General features: G+C 35.7%; 1 protein-coding gene across 1 annotated transcript; it reads left to right on the top strand.

Annotated features, from left to right (window-relative positions):
* Positions 1–29: 29 nt before the first annotated feature.
* FANCB (FA complementation group B) lies at positions 30–14,650 on the top strand (the record flags this gene model as incomplete). The annotated part of the gene is made up of 8 exons (XM_082330942.1): positions 30–965; positions 1,931–2,083; positions 2,590–2,682; positions 7,335–7,463; positions 8,344–8,510; positions 10,645–11,099; positions 11,943–12,180; positions 14,230–14,650. The coding sequence occupies 8 exons, from the start codon at positions 30–32 to the stop codon at positions 14,648–14,650; spliced, it is 2,592 nt and encodes an 863-aa protein (XP_082187068.1).
* Positions 14,651–17,396: the final 2,746 nt, after the last annotated feature.

Here is a 17,396-nt window from a genome sequence, read left to right as displayed (position 1 = left end):
CTTGTAGAGGAATATACATAAAAATAAAGATGCTCCTAGGTGAGCAAGAACAAGTCCTGTCCTACAATGGCGAAGTCCTTATATTTCAGCTGTCAAAACCAAAACATGTGGAGGGAGCAGCTGATAAAACAATGAACTTATGTGTCAGAAGAATGGCTTTCAACAGAGACACTAAGCTGTTTGTTCAGAAGTCTTCTGGAGTATTCAGCATGCATGCCAGTCACTTAAAAATTGAAATAATTTGTTGTAGCTGCACAACGGATTCCAGAACAGGGATTATTCTTCCCTGCATTTTGGTGAAAAAGAAAAATCAGAACAATGTTGTCAAATACCTTTTATTGTTGCTTCACAGCTCAAATCAATTTGAGCAGTCCTTTCATTTTGAATTGGATTATGAGCTGAAAGAAGATGTCAGGTTGTTTACTGGCCCTTCAGTCTTGTGGAGGCATGCCAACAAGCTGTTCTACATCTCTTGTGACACCTGCACGGTTCTAAGTGCTCCTGTTCAGCTTTCTTCTCTTGTGTGGACAGGTGAAATTGAGGATGAAGGCACTGTTGTCTTAGGGGTAAGGACTGCTTGCCTGCCAGAGAGTGAAGATGAGGAGGAGTTTTCCACTTCAGACAGAGCCATCTGGGGTAGTGAGTTCTTTGGATATGCAATTGAAACACAAAAAATGCTAACTGGCACGTGCTTTATGCCTCATGCTTACAGCAGAGTGGTATCTTCTGTTTACATCTGCAAGAATGAGATACTGAAAAAACAGCTCCGAATATCACTTGTCGCCGTAACCCACAAGAATCAGCTTATTTGGTTCCAAGATGGTGTCCCTAAAGATGTTTGTGAGCTTCCTTATGAGAAACCATGTTCAGTAAAAACAACTGTAACCAGTAGCAATGATTTGCTATTTATTGTGTCTTTTGCCTCCGGAAATATCTGTGTTGTACAGAGGAGAGACAGCTTACAGGTATTTGTGGCTTTAAACAGCTCCCTTTTACTACTGTATCTTTTTTTGTATATATTGTCTTATTGGAAATTTCTGCAACTGAAAAGCTACATGTTTAAGTTCTATAGATCTTTTTTGTTATTGTTGCTTCTGTTAAAATAACCTGTCTAAAGAGATTGTTTTGTTTTCATTGCTCGTTTATATATCTGAAGATAAACCCTGGATTCTATTATTTAATCATACATTTTATGAATCTGAGCCAAAGCTTCTGTTGCTAATTGAAAACTTCCATAGTATGAGAACTTGAAGTTGTAAGATAGTTATGAGTGTGCCTACATAATTTGAGTTAAACTGAGATCATTGCAAAGCATAAACTTCTCATTGGAACTTAAAAGCCTTTTGAGTCTCACTTCCTAGTAACACAAAGTATTGTTTCATGAAACTGACAAGAAGAGGCCTTGCTTTTGTTTCCTAAAGTCAGGAGAGCCAAAGTTAACTGCTAGGGTTTTGTAATACTCTGTCAAGAAGACTTACATAACTCAGGAAATGAAAGTTTGGCCTATTTAGTCGTCAGCATTATTGTACAAATTTGTCTTTACCTCTCGAATATATTTAAGTTGGCAATGCAACAAAGATATTTCTGAATGTCAAAGGTATAATGGCTTTAACTGATCTGCAAGTATTACTGGTTCTAAGTAAATGTTACCGCATTCAGCTATTCAGCTGTTTGAGTACACCAAAAAGTTGTCATTTTCTCTGCAACCTGTATTCTGGAAGGTGATCTTTGAAGAGAAATGGCTAATTTTTCCCAGAGTTACATAGGCTCTAAATGATGGAGTAAGAGTGAGAGCTTGAAACTTTTTAAAATACTGTATTCCACACACCTGAATAGGCTGCCTCTTTATAAAAAGCAAGCTTCACCAAAACGAAATCTGAAATACAAGATTTATTCAAATACATGTATTTTAAAACTTCTTCTACTGTAGGTGGCTTCCAAATGGCAAAAAGTGAAGTCTGTTCTGGTAGATGATTTTATTGGCTCTGGAAGCGAGCAACTGTTACTGCTTTTTAAGGATGACTCCAATACAGACGTGTTAAGTACATTCAAAATAACGGATCTTGGAGAGGTCAACTATGCAGTAAGTTCGGCTTGCCTGTTCTCAGCTGCTCAGTCTGTGCTTACTAAATTAAGAAAACCTCAACAAATCATTAAAGTATTGGTGCAAAGTGAAATTGGATGTGTGCTGTGAAATGCCCTGAAGTTTTGAATACAATATTCCCCGCTGTAATAAGTTATCTGAAGAGATTATTCTACTTCCTTGATAGCATCAACATTCTTTTGTGAAATGCGGTTGAAAATGCTTCAAATATGTAACAGGTTTGCTACAATGCTTACCTTTTGGCTAAGAACTCTTAATTAAGGCCATAGTGCTTGTTAATTATCTTCTCATAATTGGGTCTTTCCATTATGTACCATCAAACTCTTAATTGCTTTCAGAAGATAAGATTTTTCTTTTAAAATGCACACTGTGATTCTGCTGGTTTTCTGTATTTTCCCCCAGATTTTTATAATGCTGTGTAATAGCCTGTACCTTACTTTGAGCTTTTTAATTAATTCAGGGTTTTGTCTGTTTTTTTTTTTTAGAGTGGTATTAATTACAAACGTGATGTTCCTCCTGCAGAAGGATTGCAAGAGAATGGTTTGCTTACTGTCCAAGCCCTTGAAACAAGATTACAGGTTTGTACTCAATAGTTCTGCCTCCATATTTTCATTACTTTTCCGTATCATTACATTATCTGAAGGGTGAGGTTAATGATACTGTTTTTATTGGAAAAGTGGTTCAGGGAGAAGACAACATTGTTAAGTATCCATTCTTGAATCAGTCATAGTCTGTGCTTCAGTTCTCTCAGTTGTTGCAAATGCATTTAGGTAATTGGAAGGGTCTAATTTAATTTTAATTAAAATTTTGAGATAATGCCGAAGCTGTCCTATCAAAGCTTCATTACAGTCGTCTTACTCATAGATGTTTGAATACCAGTTTAGTAAAATTAGAACATTTACTTCTTTTGCTCCACATTACATACTTTGAGATAGTCTAGGGCCAGGTTCCCAGTGAGTGCTGATGAGTGGCAGTTAATCCTGAAAATAAAGACGACCATTATGGTCTGTTTCTTTGTATATGGACTTCAGTCAAGTTGGCTTTTACTATTGCCCAAATTAGTGACCGTGCCTATTTCACCACCTGCTGATGTTTTTCCTCCTGTTACTAGCAGCTTTATAAGGATAATTTTGCAAAGTCCAGTAGGTGAAGCTAAAATGTATCCTTCTTTTAATTAGCATTATTTATAAAACAAGCTGGGGGGAATTTGGCAGACTCCAAGTACTCAATGGGAAGATATTGCCTTTCTTTTATTCTACCTTTCATCCTGTTAGTATACACCCAGCAGACCCTCCAAGATGTTCTTTTGCAGTATTGTGTGTTGGCCTATACCAAATGGATAATAATTGACAAAATAGGAAGATTATTTAAAAAAAAAAAAAAAAAAAGCTTTCGGAGATAGCATACATCTCAAATTAAGTCAATAATGTGAGGCTATTGTTAGTTTGCTATGAGTGCTTTAAGTATGAGATAGGAGGTAATTATTCCCATCATTTGAGAATTAGTGAAAATTTAAGTAGGATATTGTGGCAGTTTTATCTTCAGCCTTTAAAAATGAAGCAAGTTAACTGGCAAGATTTTAGTATTGGAAGAAAAGGAGGACTATGACACATTAGGAAAAGACTGAAAAAGAAAAGACTTCTCTAGTTCTAGTTACATAAGAGATGTATAAAGACATATTATACATCTTTCAAAAGATAAAAGCTGTCGTTTGGAGAACATTGGACAATAGGGCTTTTTCCTTCCTGGAAGGCACAAGAAAGTAGAAGTTGGATTAATTTCGAGGACCTCTTGATGTCCCTTCCAACCCTGCATTTTTACAGTTCTTCTGTTTGCACATTAGAGGTCTATTTACTTTTACATGCACAAGTGCAAGCTTCCTTCCAAATGCATTTTTTTCCATTTCTGGATTCTTCTGGGTAGTCATATATTTTAAAACTGATTTCTTTCCTGCTGCATTTTTTCCCTAGTCATTACATTACTTTCCTCCTTTACAAAACAGAAATTAGTTTCAATCTCTTTCATTTGTTGCTCCTTCCACTATTGTAATGAAGATTGTCCACCCTGCCGTTGACGGCTGTATGTTCTATGTAGCTATGTTCTATGACTTTGTTCTTTTACTACGCCAACTGACTTTCAGCTGTACAGCTCTGTGAGTCTCTGTTAGGATCAAATGAATAGTCTGATTTGCACATTCTACTGGTTCTGCTGGAAACAAGCCACTGCCTGGAGATTACATGTATCATCTGCTGATAAAGTTCTTGGAGACATGGAATCCTTCATAAGACCTAATTTATTTATTTATTTACTTAAAGAGCTCTTTGATCTCTAATTTTCAAAGCCACATGCTAGCACAAGCATTGTAAGCAAGTTGCAAATCTTCCTATGTTTTAATGCTGTAAATATTTGAAATTGTGATGCTGATCAAGTAGGTGCAGATACTTCTTTTTAACCTTACTGTTGCTTCCTTGCCGAGATCTCCATTGTTCTGTATGTTTCCCTGAACAATGAAGTACTCTTGCTGGTTTTTGTAATCTGATGATTGTTTTGATGCAATAGTGCATGGATCCTGCTTAGCTTGGGAATTTCCAAAGGTTATTTAGCCTTGGAGTGGTGCCTTTTGATATTTGTCATCAAAATTCAGGTCTTCTAGAAATTCGTAGTCAAATCATGTTTTGACAGTCTCTATGGAATCTCATCTTTTAGGGCAAAATGAAATAGCAGATGCAGCCCTTCTTCATACCTCTGTTGCTTACCTCTTATTTCACATCTGCGTAACTGTTTTTTAGCCATGTGAGAACTTCGGCAGGACTGAATTATGGTCCCCTGCATATAAGTAGGCTGCATTTAAGTTATACATAGTAATACATATAAGTTGCACTTTGCAGGTAGTGAAATTGAAAAATATATCTGTTTGTGCACTTTTGAACTGTTCTATGTTTATCCTGTATACAGTCTTTTGGGCCTGAATCCAGCCTTTTCTCCTCTGAAGGTTTTTTTCTTTAACACTTATTTTAGTATCTTGTGAAGACTTCCTTTGGCAGAGTACTGCAGTTACGTTACAACAGCTGAGGTTACAGGGTTTCTCATGGTTTTAGCTGGCTATGCTGGCAGAAATACCATGAGTCAGAAGTGTCTTTTTATGTCCACTGGCCTGTTCTCCTCCCAAATATTTAACAGTTTTGTAAGGACTACAATGCCAAATTCTTTTATCTATGATTAATTTGTCTCCTTTGACTTGGTTTGCCTGTTTTGGGGCAGTTTTTTTTTTTTATTTTAAACCTTACTGCTGATTTATTGAATTGCTGCAATGTCTAATTGTTTTGTTCTCATTCTGATAATGCTGATTTGGTGGTGGGTAGAAAGTTATTTAAGAAATGTTCTGTACATTTGATTTTTATTACTATTTTTAGTGTAAGTTTGTGTTTGTTTTTCCATTTGTTGCTGCGGATTGGCTCATTTTCTCTTTGATATTTTTTCATGAGGGATTTTAGTCACTTGAAAAACATAGAACCAGTTATATACCATATGAGCAGCTTCAGCCTATAGATCCCTGAATTATGTTTCCCTCTGGCTTTTTTGTCTACTTTTTCCATTTTACCTTTGCTTCTCCCAATATTCAATATTTTTTAGTCTTAGCAATCAGGAATCTTCCTTTCCATTTTCTTTCCTTTGTAGAAGTGCCACAGGTCTTGGCTCAGTATTTTTAGGTCTGTATGTACGCGTATTAATGTATTTATTTATGAATACTGCAACTTTAATTGCAATGTGTCAAAGCACTTGGCTGTTCTACTTCCTGCTAAGCCTCTGCCTTGATTTGCTTTGCTTTTGAGAGTCATTCATCTGTTCTGTTGTTCATGCTGGATTTACTCACAGCTCTATTGTGTTTGGCTCTGGACTGCCTTGTTTTTATGTTGATGTTTATTTTCTACTTTAGGGTGATCTAGATTCATTTTCTTAGTTTCACAGTGCAAAGGCTGACTTCTGCTGGAGCTTGTTGCACAGTACATCTTGGCATATGGCAGAAAGGATGGGCATCTCACTTGTTCCAGAGAGAGTTGATGGGGGCACTACCCAGTCTTGGGTTTGCCATGTGGTAAATTTCAGGTCTCTTTCTTATGTTGCTTTATGAGGAAAAAAGGCTTGCAAAAGTCAGATTGGTCAGCAAGCATACATCAGTGAATCTTTGGCCATTTTGACTGCTTCTCAGTCTGTGCTTCCCCTTTTGCTTTCTGTTTCTCAGTTCTTTATTCCGGAGTTGCACACCAATGGGAGTAAGCAATAGTTTGGTATTCTGATGACCTCGATTAGGAAGGTATTGAAAGATGATTCTACATCTTTGTTCTTAACTCTTCCTTTTCTTCTCCTGACTCAAGTCTGGCACTGGATTATTGCTTGGAATCTGGGACTTATGATGCATGGTTTGACAGGTGGCAAATAAATTTTTTACAGAACTTATCGTGATGAGCGCTACTTGTTCTAAATGCCCTTTGCCATTGCAGCTTGAGCAGAGGACATCACTCTGCTTACATGAAGTGCTTTTTATTCAGGCCTGTCAGTTGGTTATGATTGATCCTGATTTGATTTGTGTTTTTTTCGGGGGTGGGGGGGGGGTGGGGGAGTTCATTTTTGCACTCCAGTGGTGAGCTTTTGTTCTCTCCTTGGCAGCACTGGACTTCTCAGGATCTTCCTTTCCAGAGAATAGCTTTTGAGGAGCTTTCTTAAAATCTAAGAAGCTGGTGCTGGCATGTGTCTGTCTGTCTGTATTTATGTATTTATTTTTTCTTTTTTTCTTTTTTTTTTTTTTAACTGAGACATTGCCTACATGTATGTCTGTTTGTAAAACTCTCAACTCTTCAATATATTTTCTTGAGCAACAATCAATACAAGTCTCGAGAAGAAATCGAAACTGATATCAATGGAACAGTGAAGCAGGAATAATCATGAAAGACCTGAATATCTACATAATTTGATAAAATTTACCCTAGGAGTTTATCATAAACTCTAGGTTTTATATTGAGAGGCCAATATTCTTAGATTCGTATTTTGGCAGCAGAGTAACCTGACTTGAACATTTTTTAGAAGCATTACTTGAAGGAACACCAGGATCTTGACTTGTGATACTTGGATAAAAATAGAAAGCTGAAAAGATATCTTGGTAGCTCCAATATCAGTTCCTACTTGCAGTAGACCTAAGCATAAGTCTAATGATCACTTTGGTCTTTTACAGGCTGGTTGCACCTCTGTTCGAGAGCTACAGCAGCATTTAGGACTCAAAAAGAGGGTTATTCTTGGATCTTGCAAAGCATTAATAGATCTTGTTGAAGAAAGAACCCATATTCTACCAACCGCAAAAGAGGTAAAATGCAGAAGAGAGTACAGATCCCTCCTGAATTCTGCTGAGCCATTTGTAGAGGGTGCTTCCCTCAACCACTTGTTACTTTCACCAGTAGGGATTGCCACTATCAAAACTCATTAATCTACTTTTTAAATCTGTTTCATTACCTTAACCTGTCAATGTATGTAGATAAGAGTAAATTTAGTTGTCTTTACTTGAAATTGATTTGCTCAATACCTCCTGACAACTGAGTTGTATGGAGGAGTAACCTCTACAAAGAGTAATGACAAACAGTAGAGGGAGTGTACAGTCTTAATTGGCACAGTTGCCTAGATATTGAATATCTATCTGTGATCTAACGTTACGAAAAATAAGCTGTCATAGATCTGTGTAAGCAAAATCGATTTTATAATGGGGGCAGAGTGAACTGTGGGCTGAGAAGGTGATGGAGGGTGGGAAAATGTTATCTTAATATGTTGCTCAAAAGAAGCCTCCTAATTAACTTGAAATGGAGTTCATCTCTCTTTCAGTTAATGTTGAGGTCCCTTTCAAGTCAGCCAGGGTTAGACAACAAAATTTTGAGCAATTAATGCAGTAATACAAAATAAATTCTAGTACCTTAAATCATCTTTGGACAATTAATTGTATGACAGTTCAAGATTTATGCATGTGATGTTTACAAGGAGGGAATGAGTTGTGCTTTTCACAATATCATGTGTTTCAACAAAATGCAATTCTATCTTTTGAATCTATTGTAGAGAATAAACTAGTTTATATAGACTTCATTTTATGTATCTTAAAAGCACTTCCAGCAATCGTTTGTGGTAAAACACGAAGTAATGCAGTATAAAAAACCCTAATATCTCCACTTAATTTATCTAAAAAAACGTTTTTCTGTAAGGAAGGTCTTGTCTCTCTCTGGGATGATGTAGAAAATCCTCCTCATTCTCTTAGTAAAGAGACATCATTGGCGTCTAAAGTCCCAGAGCACTTCATAGAGAAATTGTGGCAGCGTGTTGTGGGTGACAGCTTGGTAGTTGGAGTAAAACTAACTGAATCATTTTACTTGTAAGTATATAAATTTAATAATTTCATTGAGTAGTTTTATAGAAACTGAATTTGCAGGCTAAGCTCTGCAGTAGCAAGAGTGCACTTTTGAGTTTTGAACTTTCTCGTTTTGAACATCTGTATATGAAGTGTTTCAAGTGTGTGTCTTTGTCAGTATTGTTGCTGCTGCTTGTCTCTTTCTAGCACTGTGCAAAAAAATACATTGTACAGCCAAAAATGAGTTGTGTCAGTATAACCACATCATTACTGGAGGCCTTTTACAACAGAGTGTTCTTTGACAAAAATTATGGTTCTTTATAGTCGGTGTTGACATAGCTATGCTGATATCAGTATGTGGTATAGATAAAGCTCTGCCTTAGCTATACAATTCCTGATGCCTTACTGTTAACATCTTGCCATTCCTAAAGAGTGGTTTGCTTAAAGCAGCGCAAAAGAAAACATTCTAAATTCTCTGATCAACTTAATAAATACTCAGCATTTGAATTGAACTATGCTACAGTCAAGGATCAAATCAAGTAAAATATTTGCTAAGCTTATGTATTGTGTTAATTATGTGGAACAATCAGACTTACAATACTTAAACCTTCAAAATTATTTGTTTATTCTTATTATTGTCTTTAAAATGATTTGTTTATTCTGTTCATTTTAATTGCTCAATTCTAGTTGTAAATACTACTTGTCATTTCCCCCTTACAGGGAGGGAACTAATTTGGAACACAGTTTAAAAAAACAGTTTAAAAAAGGATTACATGAAACATAAATTTACGATGTGCATTGTGTAATGTAAACTTTGGTGGAGTCAGAACTTACCTTTTGACCTATATTCCCACAAGCAGTGTAGCTGAGACTGTGTTAGGGTAAACGTAAAGACTATTGATGCCACTGAAAATTATTCAAGTGGTTGTGAGGGAGCTGACCTGTTACGCCCTTTGGCCATTCTGCTGGAGCTGCGGGTATATTATTTCTCAACTGCCAGATTGCTGTAACTTTACAAGAAAGTTGACCTCATCTTCTTGACAGCCCCTGTTAAGAGCCACTGAGGCAAGAGATTGTTTTTGCCTTTCCAGTGTTTATTCTTTTAGCTTTGATGCTGATGACTTTGTTTTTGAAAATGAAATACTTAATTCCTGTAGAGCTTCAGAAATCCTCAGAAGATTTGGAACCATTCTTTAAAAACTGGCAGCAATATTGCCCTCTCCCCCATTTTTACAGTTGAGAAAAGATCTGTGAAGATGAAGTCATTTGTCAAAGGTTACCTGATAGGCTAGCAGCAGAACCCAGGTCTTCTGGGCTCCAGTTCAGTACTATATACAGTGACCTGTGTTTTTGGGGAAAAGGACTTGCCTTCTCTCCACCCCCAACACTGTAAGTCTTTATTGGGTTTTTTTTGTGCTTCTTACTAATGCAAGATTGCAGTGATGTTTTAGATTGCATTATGAGGTGGTGATACTTCTCCATAAAGAAAATTAGATATTCATAAGACTTTCAGATGTCAGTGACATCTTGCGACTGAATTGACTGACAGAATAAAATATTCATTAAGAGAGGATCTGAAACAGTAATGTTAGGATTTCATTGAAAGAACCCTGTATTGAATGAATGAAGTACTTCATACATTTCACGAAATTACTGCATGTTTAAGGTAATAGTATTTTAAACCTTTTATTTTACTTTCTACATTCAGTTTTGTTTGAATATCTATAAAACAATATAGAACATCAGAAGATGTTTTAGTCCTCAAAGAGGACAGAATTGATACTTTCTGTAATTTTTTATTAAAAGAAAGTCTTTAAAAGTAAATTATAAATGTCAGAGAATATCTGCATGGGTTATGTGGAATTTTCAACATTTTCTGAGTGAATTAGGCATCTGAATTCTTTCAGTTGAAATGAGGTATCTAGCTCCTAGAAGCTCTTAGAAAATTCAGTCCTCATTTTGAAAATTTTTATACTAAGCTTAGATGAAATAGTCATTTGAAGGACTTACACTCTTTGCGCAGTCTATGACTTAACCTGGAATGATACTGGAGTTTGTGGTAGTCTTAAATGTTTGTATATATCTGCAAAGTTCTGGTTATTTCTCAGAAGGCAAAATACAAACTGGGAGTGCAGTCATCTTTTATGGATTTTCACAGGTCACTGAGTGATGTCAGTTTATCCTTAGTTATGGATCAAGACTTCTCTTCGATTTCTCCGATTATCGAGTGTCGAAATAAAATCATTAAGCTGAACAAAGCCTTCTCAGCATTGGCTGTCTCCTCATGTCAAATTGAGCCTCCTCCAAAAAAGATGAAATTGGACTTGCATAGCAAGAATGATCTGAAAAAAGAGTTTCCTAAGAGATGTTCAAGGGTTCAGCCGGATGGAGCAAAGACAGTCATTGCTGTTACCAGCCTTCCACCGTTATTGGCATTTCATCGTGTATGTTGCATAGTTCTTCTACATGCGAAGAAACAAAAACACCGGAATGATAGTTTACAGGAGAGCAAAAAGATTACTGTACTTTGTGGGAAAATTTTGTTAAGTCTGGAAGATATTTCAAATGGAAAATATTCAGTAAATATGCTAAGGGATAATAGTTACTGTACAGGTAAATGGGTTGATATAATTTGGATTCATAAATATATAGTTGATTCCTCTGTTTACTCTAGGTGATGCCAAGCTAAGTTTTCAAGGTGTAATCACATCTGTCTCTTTGAACACAAACTGCATAGACCTGTTGGGAATTAAATGCTGGGTGAAATACAAGATGGAACATTTTTCAAAATGGAAAAAATGTTAAGTGAGTTGCTGTAAGGTTTTGTGCTAGCATTGGTGCTGAAGTGTATCTGGAAAGGTTAATTTTGAAGATAAATCCGAGTACAGAATGCTGATGCCTGCGTTTTTTCTATAAATAAGATACTGTTGATTAGATACATAGATTTTTTTTCTGACATAGTATTACCTCTTAAATAATACCAAAGTAATTGAAGCTTTTCGTCATCTACACATCTATTAAGGTCATTTATTTCCTTTCTTTTAATATTCCTGATTGAATTGATTTTGAACTGGGCTTCCACTCATGTAGCAAAATATCCTTGTGATCATTTGCAGTTAATTTTAATTTCTTTCTTCCTTTAATGCTGTATCATTGGCTAAAGCCAACATGTCATCTTACTATCACAGGAGGCTATTAATAGTCTTCTTTTGGCAAGGTGATGTTTATCTTTAGAGCTTTCATTATATAGGTGGGGCTCTGTTAATCAGCTATTTTGCTTGACAGAAGTAGGTATAAGAATTTAGGTGAGAAGAAAATTCCCAAAGAATGCCTGAATGCAGGTGCAAACTCTTCACATAAAATTGGGAGTGTGAACCAAAAATCTAAGCACATTTAATGCATGCAACATGTTAAAAATACTTAGGTCAAATACCTTTTTACTGTATTTTCTTGCAGGTTCCATGGAAGATATACTTGCTGTCCTTGCAGTATCTCTCAGGTTCTCCTTTCAGATTGTATCTTCTGACTGCACACTGACTCCAGTAAATCCATGGTTACTGAGGGAAATGGAGTGCACACCATTTAAGGAATGCCATGACTACATATTCTGTCATAAGGCAGGAGATGTGTATGGTACGGTTTTTAACTGGACCCTGAAAAATCCATTTGAAGGAGTTCTAACATTATTTTGCAGGTAAAATTGCTCAAAAAGTGTAGAGTATATTCATGTTGCATACACACTTTTTTATCTTTACAGTATTTTTTATGGCTACCATAAACAACAGCCAAAATCATAACCAATAGGCTTGCAATATGATGATATGATAACCATCAGCAACAACAGTTATTTTCAAATCAGAACTATGGCAGAACCTGAACTGCATTGTTTAATTTTGTCTAGGCTAGAACGTTGAATTAAAAATAAGTCTAGTCTCCATTAATATCTGCTTGGTACTATTTCTTTTGTTCATTTCACTGCATCATAATTTTATATTCATTTTTCTGACATTATTCTTAGTATAATATACAATTTTTCTTCAACATGTGTTGATTTTAAAAAAATTCCTTAAGGGGATGTTAAAAACAAAAAAAAAAACCCAACCCCCCAACAAATAACAACAAACCCCTAGTTATACTAAGTTTAAATTTATTGCTATGTCATTTTGTAGTTTAGTACTGCAACGTAAATTTAGTCTAATTTTGTACATATTTCTGATATATTTATTTCCTATCTACCATGATTTTGAAAAAGAAATCTGAAGAATCTTAGTGATTTCCTTTTCTTATGTAGATTCTTGGACAAATGTCTATAAAATTTCCTAAACCAGGCTAAACAAGTTAGTAATACTGCCATGATTTACAATTTAGCTGGATAAGGCTCACGACATTAAAAAGTACTTCTCAAGTATTGACAAACGTTGCTAGTCCTGAAGAGTTCAAGCTAAAAAAATAGAAGAAAGAAAAGGTATATCTCATAAGAGTCTCTAATTTATAGTGACGTTCAATCTTTTACTCACATTAGGAGTTGATTTCTTTCTTTTATGTAAGAGGAAAGGCTGACATGTTTAAGAAATCAATCATTACAATTTTAAGACTCAAGACTTCCGGTTCCTTTTGAAAAGTTAGGTTACTTGATACTATTCACTTTTGATCCACTTCTGCATTAATAGTTAGTGAGCTGCATGTTTATGGTGTAACTATGACTGTATTTTCCATATCTTTTTTTCCCATCTTTGGATTGATCTTTTATCCAGCTAGGATATTTCTGTGATAGGTGGGAGCTACAGACTATTCTTTTTCACAGCCTTTCAGAACCAAAATAAACTATATCTGTTATAAGTAGTGGAATGTTAAGATAACTAAATTGAAATAGAAGTACTTTAAGGAAAAGTGTCTTTCTGATCTGTGTGAGGAAACCAGCTATTTAAGGATGCCTGTGGGGTTTTTTGGGTGGGTTGGCTGGTTGTTTTTGGTGGGTTGTGGTGGTGTTTTTTTTTTTTCCTGAGATAATTTTTTTTTTTTTTTTTTCATCAAAAGACATCTTCCGAGGAGTTTATCGGGGAAAACACTGGAAATAAGTCTTTTGGACAAACTCTACATTCCTCTTAGAATGAGGAATGTGTCACTGTGTCATATACGCTACACCGTATCCAGGAGAGTAGGTTCCCTGATGATTACCAGCACTATTTCATCTTGGTTTCTTAATAATTTTGGATGTCTGATTTTTAAGTGCAACGTTCCCTGTCCAGTGACCATTTTAAAAAGACACTGTGGGCCACCTAATAGCCATGCTGTACATACCTATTGATAGTGACAATCTATGAATATAAGTGACTTTTTTCGGCTCCTAAATGTAAACCAGACAACACGTTTTCTTTGTGCTATTACATGTGTCCTTCATATACAATGAATTGTTTCTTAAAGAAACAAGTGATGCACGTGTAACCTTAATCATGGACATATATTTTAGCATAGAATATTTATGTTGCTGAAGTTTGCTTAGTGTCAGTTCTTTCAACATACAGTGGCTAGTGTACACACCATTAGAAAGCCCTTGCTTACTTCTGTATGTTCAGTACACATAATACTTAAAACCATAATCAGCGTAAGTTTTTCCCTGTTTGATTTAAAGTAGCTTTGGTTTATTTTCCACTATAGAATTTTGAAGATATAAGATAGCTTTAATAATAATAATAATAATAATAATAATAATAATAATAATAATAATAATTTTATTTTACAGAAATCTGACTGTCTTGTTCCAGTGCCTTCATAGCCTTACTAGAGTTCTCCCACCAAGCTGTGATGTAAAACTCCTGAGATCCGGAAGCAAAGGTGTACTTACTGAACAGTTAGCACTGGCTTTGGAAAAAGAAATGCTCACCTTGAGGAGTTCTTTCTTCTCAAAAGAAAGTAAAGTTGAGAACAGTTTGACATGGGGGAATGAGCCTGGCAAGAAAATCAGTGATGCTCCTGTGGCTTCTTTACTGGACAGTGTGGAAGGAGTTCAGCAATTCAGAAAGAAGCTTCAAAATGAACGGGAAGAGAGCATGCTAAGTATGAACGAAACAATGAATGGTGCCCTTTACCAGGAAATTGCTTTGAAAATAGCAGAAGCTCAGCTCAGTTCAGATATGATTGTGTGGAGACTGAGCAAGTCCTAGAAACTATTCACTAAATTTATTTTGAATAAAATTTTATTAAAATTATGCTATTAAATAATATTTATATTTTCATGGGTACTTATATTACTTTTTATTCTATAGTTCAGTTATTTCTACAGATAAATATTGGTATTTTGGTTGATGACTTGTAGCTGGTTTGGCAAGAATTTAATATTAAAGATAGCTGAGTTATTATTCTGTTACAGATTTCAAGAATATTTTTAAGGTATTTTCTAATAAGTCCTATTCCAAAATCATAATTCTTGAACTATAAATGAACTATATTAGAAAAAAATTAACAAGCATGTACTGTTTAAAATAATCCTATTAAACTTGAAAGATGACTGTTTACATGGGTAAAACTTAAGCTTTTTTTAGAAATCTTAAGACAGCTATAGAAAAAAAAAATCTAAGTTAAGCAACCAATTTTAATTTATAATTTGAGTATGGGGTTTGACAAATTCAAAGAAGAGGCAGCTTATCTTTGTGATATATCAAGCCTTTTAAATAACTTTTAATGATACCACTTGAGGAAGAAAACTCTGATTGTACCTTGCAGTCCTATCTTCTAAAGTCCACCCTCAGATCTGAGAGATTTTGGAGTATTTATTGGAGCTGGAGAACCAGATCAGGCCTCTTACAACATCTCAAGAACTCATGAAGATTCACTCTGTAATAAAAGGCCTTCAGGTCTGAGAGGTCCATTCCCACCTAGAACGTAGTGGTAGGACTAATCTCACAGGTAAATCCTGGAGGAAGCTGTCCTTTCTTGGACGTTAACCTAGTTTCAATGGCAGAAGATTTGTTTGCTCATTCCCTGAGTCATAAATGAGTGTCTGCTGACACTAGCTGCTCAGTGGTTTTGGCCTATCTCAAGTAGATTAAACAATGAGCAACTCTCTAATATTATTCCTCCTTTCTCTGCTTTGAACAAGATACCGCCTATACATTCAGGAAGAGAACTACCTGTGGTCTTGCAGGTACTACTTGCTGAGGCAGTTACTTTTTAACCAATTTTTTCCCACCATTTTTCAGCTTTGTGAGGGGCAGAAAGCTTAAAAAAATCCCAAATCACAATAATTTGCTTCCTTTTATCTCTGCTTTATGTAAGCAAAACATTTCTAGTGTTTGTCACCATTTTTCTAAAGTTGTCAAAATTTTGCTTTTCAGTTTTCTTGTAAACAAAGTTTTAATAGTTAACATCTGCAGCATGCACTCTGACAATAAAAGTTTGGCAGGAAGAATGGAAGATATTTATTAACTCAAAGGAACACTGGCATTTCAGAATAATTCTCTATCTTTTTTTTCCCTCAGAAAGTTCAACTTCCATATGTATGTCCTCCAGAAGCATTAGAGTGGTGATGTTGTCCAGTCTGGGATGTCTTCTCATATTGGCAACAGGAGTAAACCAATGCACATCTAAACACAAAACACTAGCTAGAAAAACAGTAAATGAGAGAACGCTGTGCTTTATAAGTTAAACCCAGTTTAGTGATGTAGTCTCACTTTTGAGATACTCAAAGTATTAAATGTCTCCTTTTTTGTCTATATAGAAGGGAAATTTTGCATTAAGATGTCAAGAATGCCTTAAGAAATTGTCACGGATATTTGAAACTCAGTATTTACTGGATGAGAAAGAATCGTTAAAAAAAAAAAAACTTTGTTAAGCCATGGTTCTGTTTGGCCCATAGTCAAAGGTTAAGAGCTCATTGTCAGGGCTTGGGCAGTCAGTTGCCACTGGAATTTCCATAATACAGTTCCTGATTATAAACACTTAAATGAAGCGAAAAATCTAAAGGTACGATCCTGTAGCTTGCAGCTGAGGGCAAGACCTTGGTAAACCAGCTGAGCAGAAACTTTCAGAGCACCAAAGCTACTGTTCCGCTCAGGGCACTTGAAGGAGTTTATGCAAAGCAGTGTAAACAGGCCAGCAGTTGATTTTTATTAGCACTGCTGTAGCAGCCTGGTGTCATGTTGTAACTAACCATCATATGTCTGTCTGTCTGTCTTTGAAGAGAAACTTCCACTTGTGTTCGCATGCCTTTATGGAACTGGTAGAGTGGGACAAATGAAGAGAAGCTGCTAAGGACAGAAGCTGCCAGTTTCTAGTTACATGGAGTTGTTACTTAAAAGAAGCAAACAGTGAAATCACAGAAGTGTAGAAGTGAAATTATTAGAGTAGAATAGTAACACATACAACAACATGTTCCTACTAAAGAGTCTTTCCAGAGGCATGAATGCTGAGCTTACATATCATCAGATGAGATTGTTAAAAGCTTTCCTAACAGCTCTAAGATTCCTGGGAGTAGTTCTCCACCTGACTAGTAATGCATAATGACATGGCACAACTTTCAGTGGTAGTGATGCAATTGGTAGGTGTATTGCATGTGCATACTTTTATGTGCCAAAATCTAAAATCTGCTGGAAATACTTGGAAGGTTTATGCTGGTGGGGTTTTTTTCTTGGTTTCTTTTTTTGGTTTTTTTGTTTTTTTTTTTTTTTGGCCAGGAATCATGGAAAAATGGAGCAGGTTTGAACAAAGGTTCAGGCTCTCTAGAATCTTATCTTCAAGTGGCAGCAGCAGGAATTTTGTTTAGAGATACTTGCTTTCCTAAACTTGCCTTTCAGAAGTAAAAGAAACTAAAGGGGTTTACCTTCAGTTTCTTTGGTCTATCGTGATGATTATAATCTCAGCGCATGCTGGCATTGAAATGGAGAGTCCAAATTGCACAACAACTGGTTAGGT

The sequence above is a fragment of the Platalea leucorodia genome, assembly GCF_965183815.1.
Source record: "Platalea leucorodia genome assembly, chromosome: 2".
Classification (NCBI taxonomy): domain Eukaryota; kingdom Metazoa; phylum Chordata; class Aves; order Pelecaniformes; family Threskiornithidae; genus Platalea; species Platalea leucorodia.
Note: the sequence above shows the minus strand (reverse complement) of the source record. Positions and strands in the feature narration are given on the sequence as shown.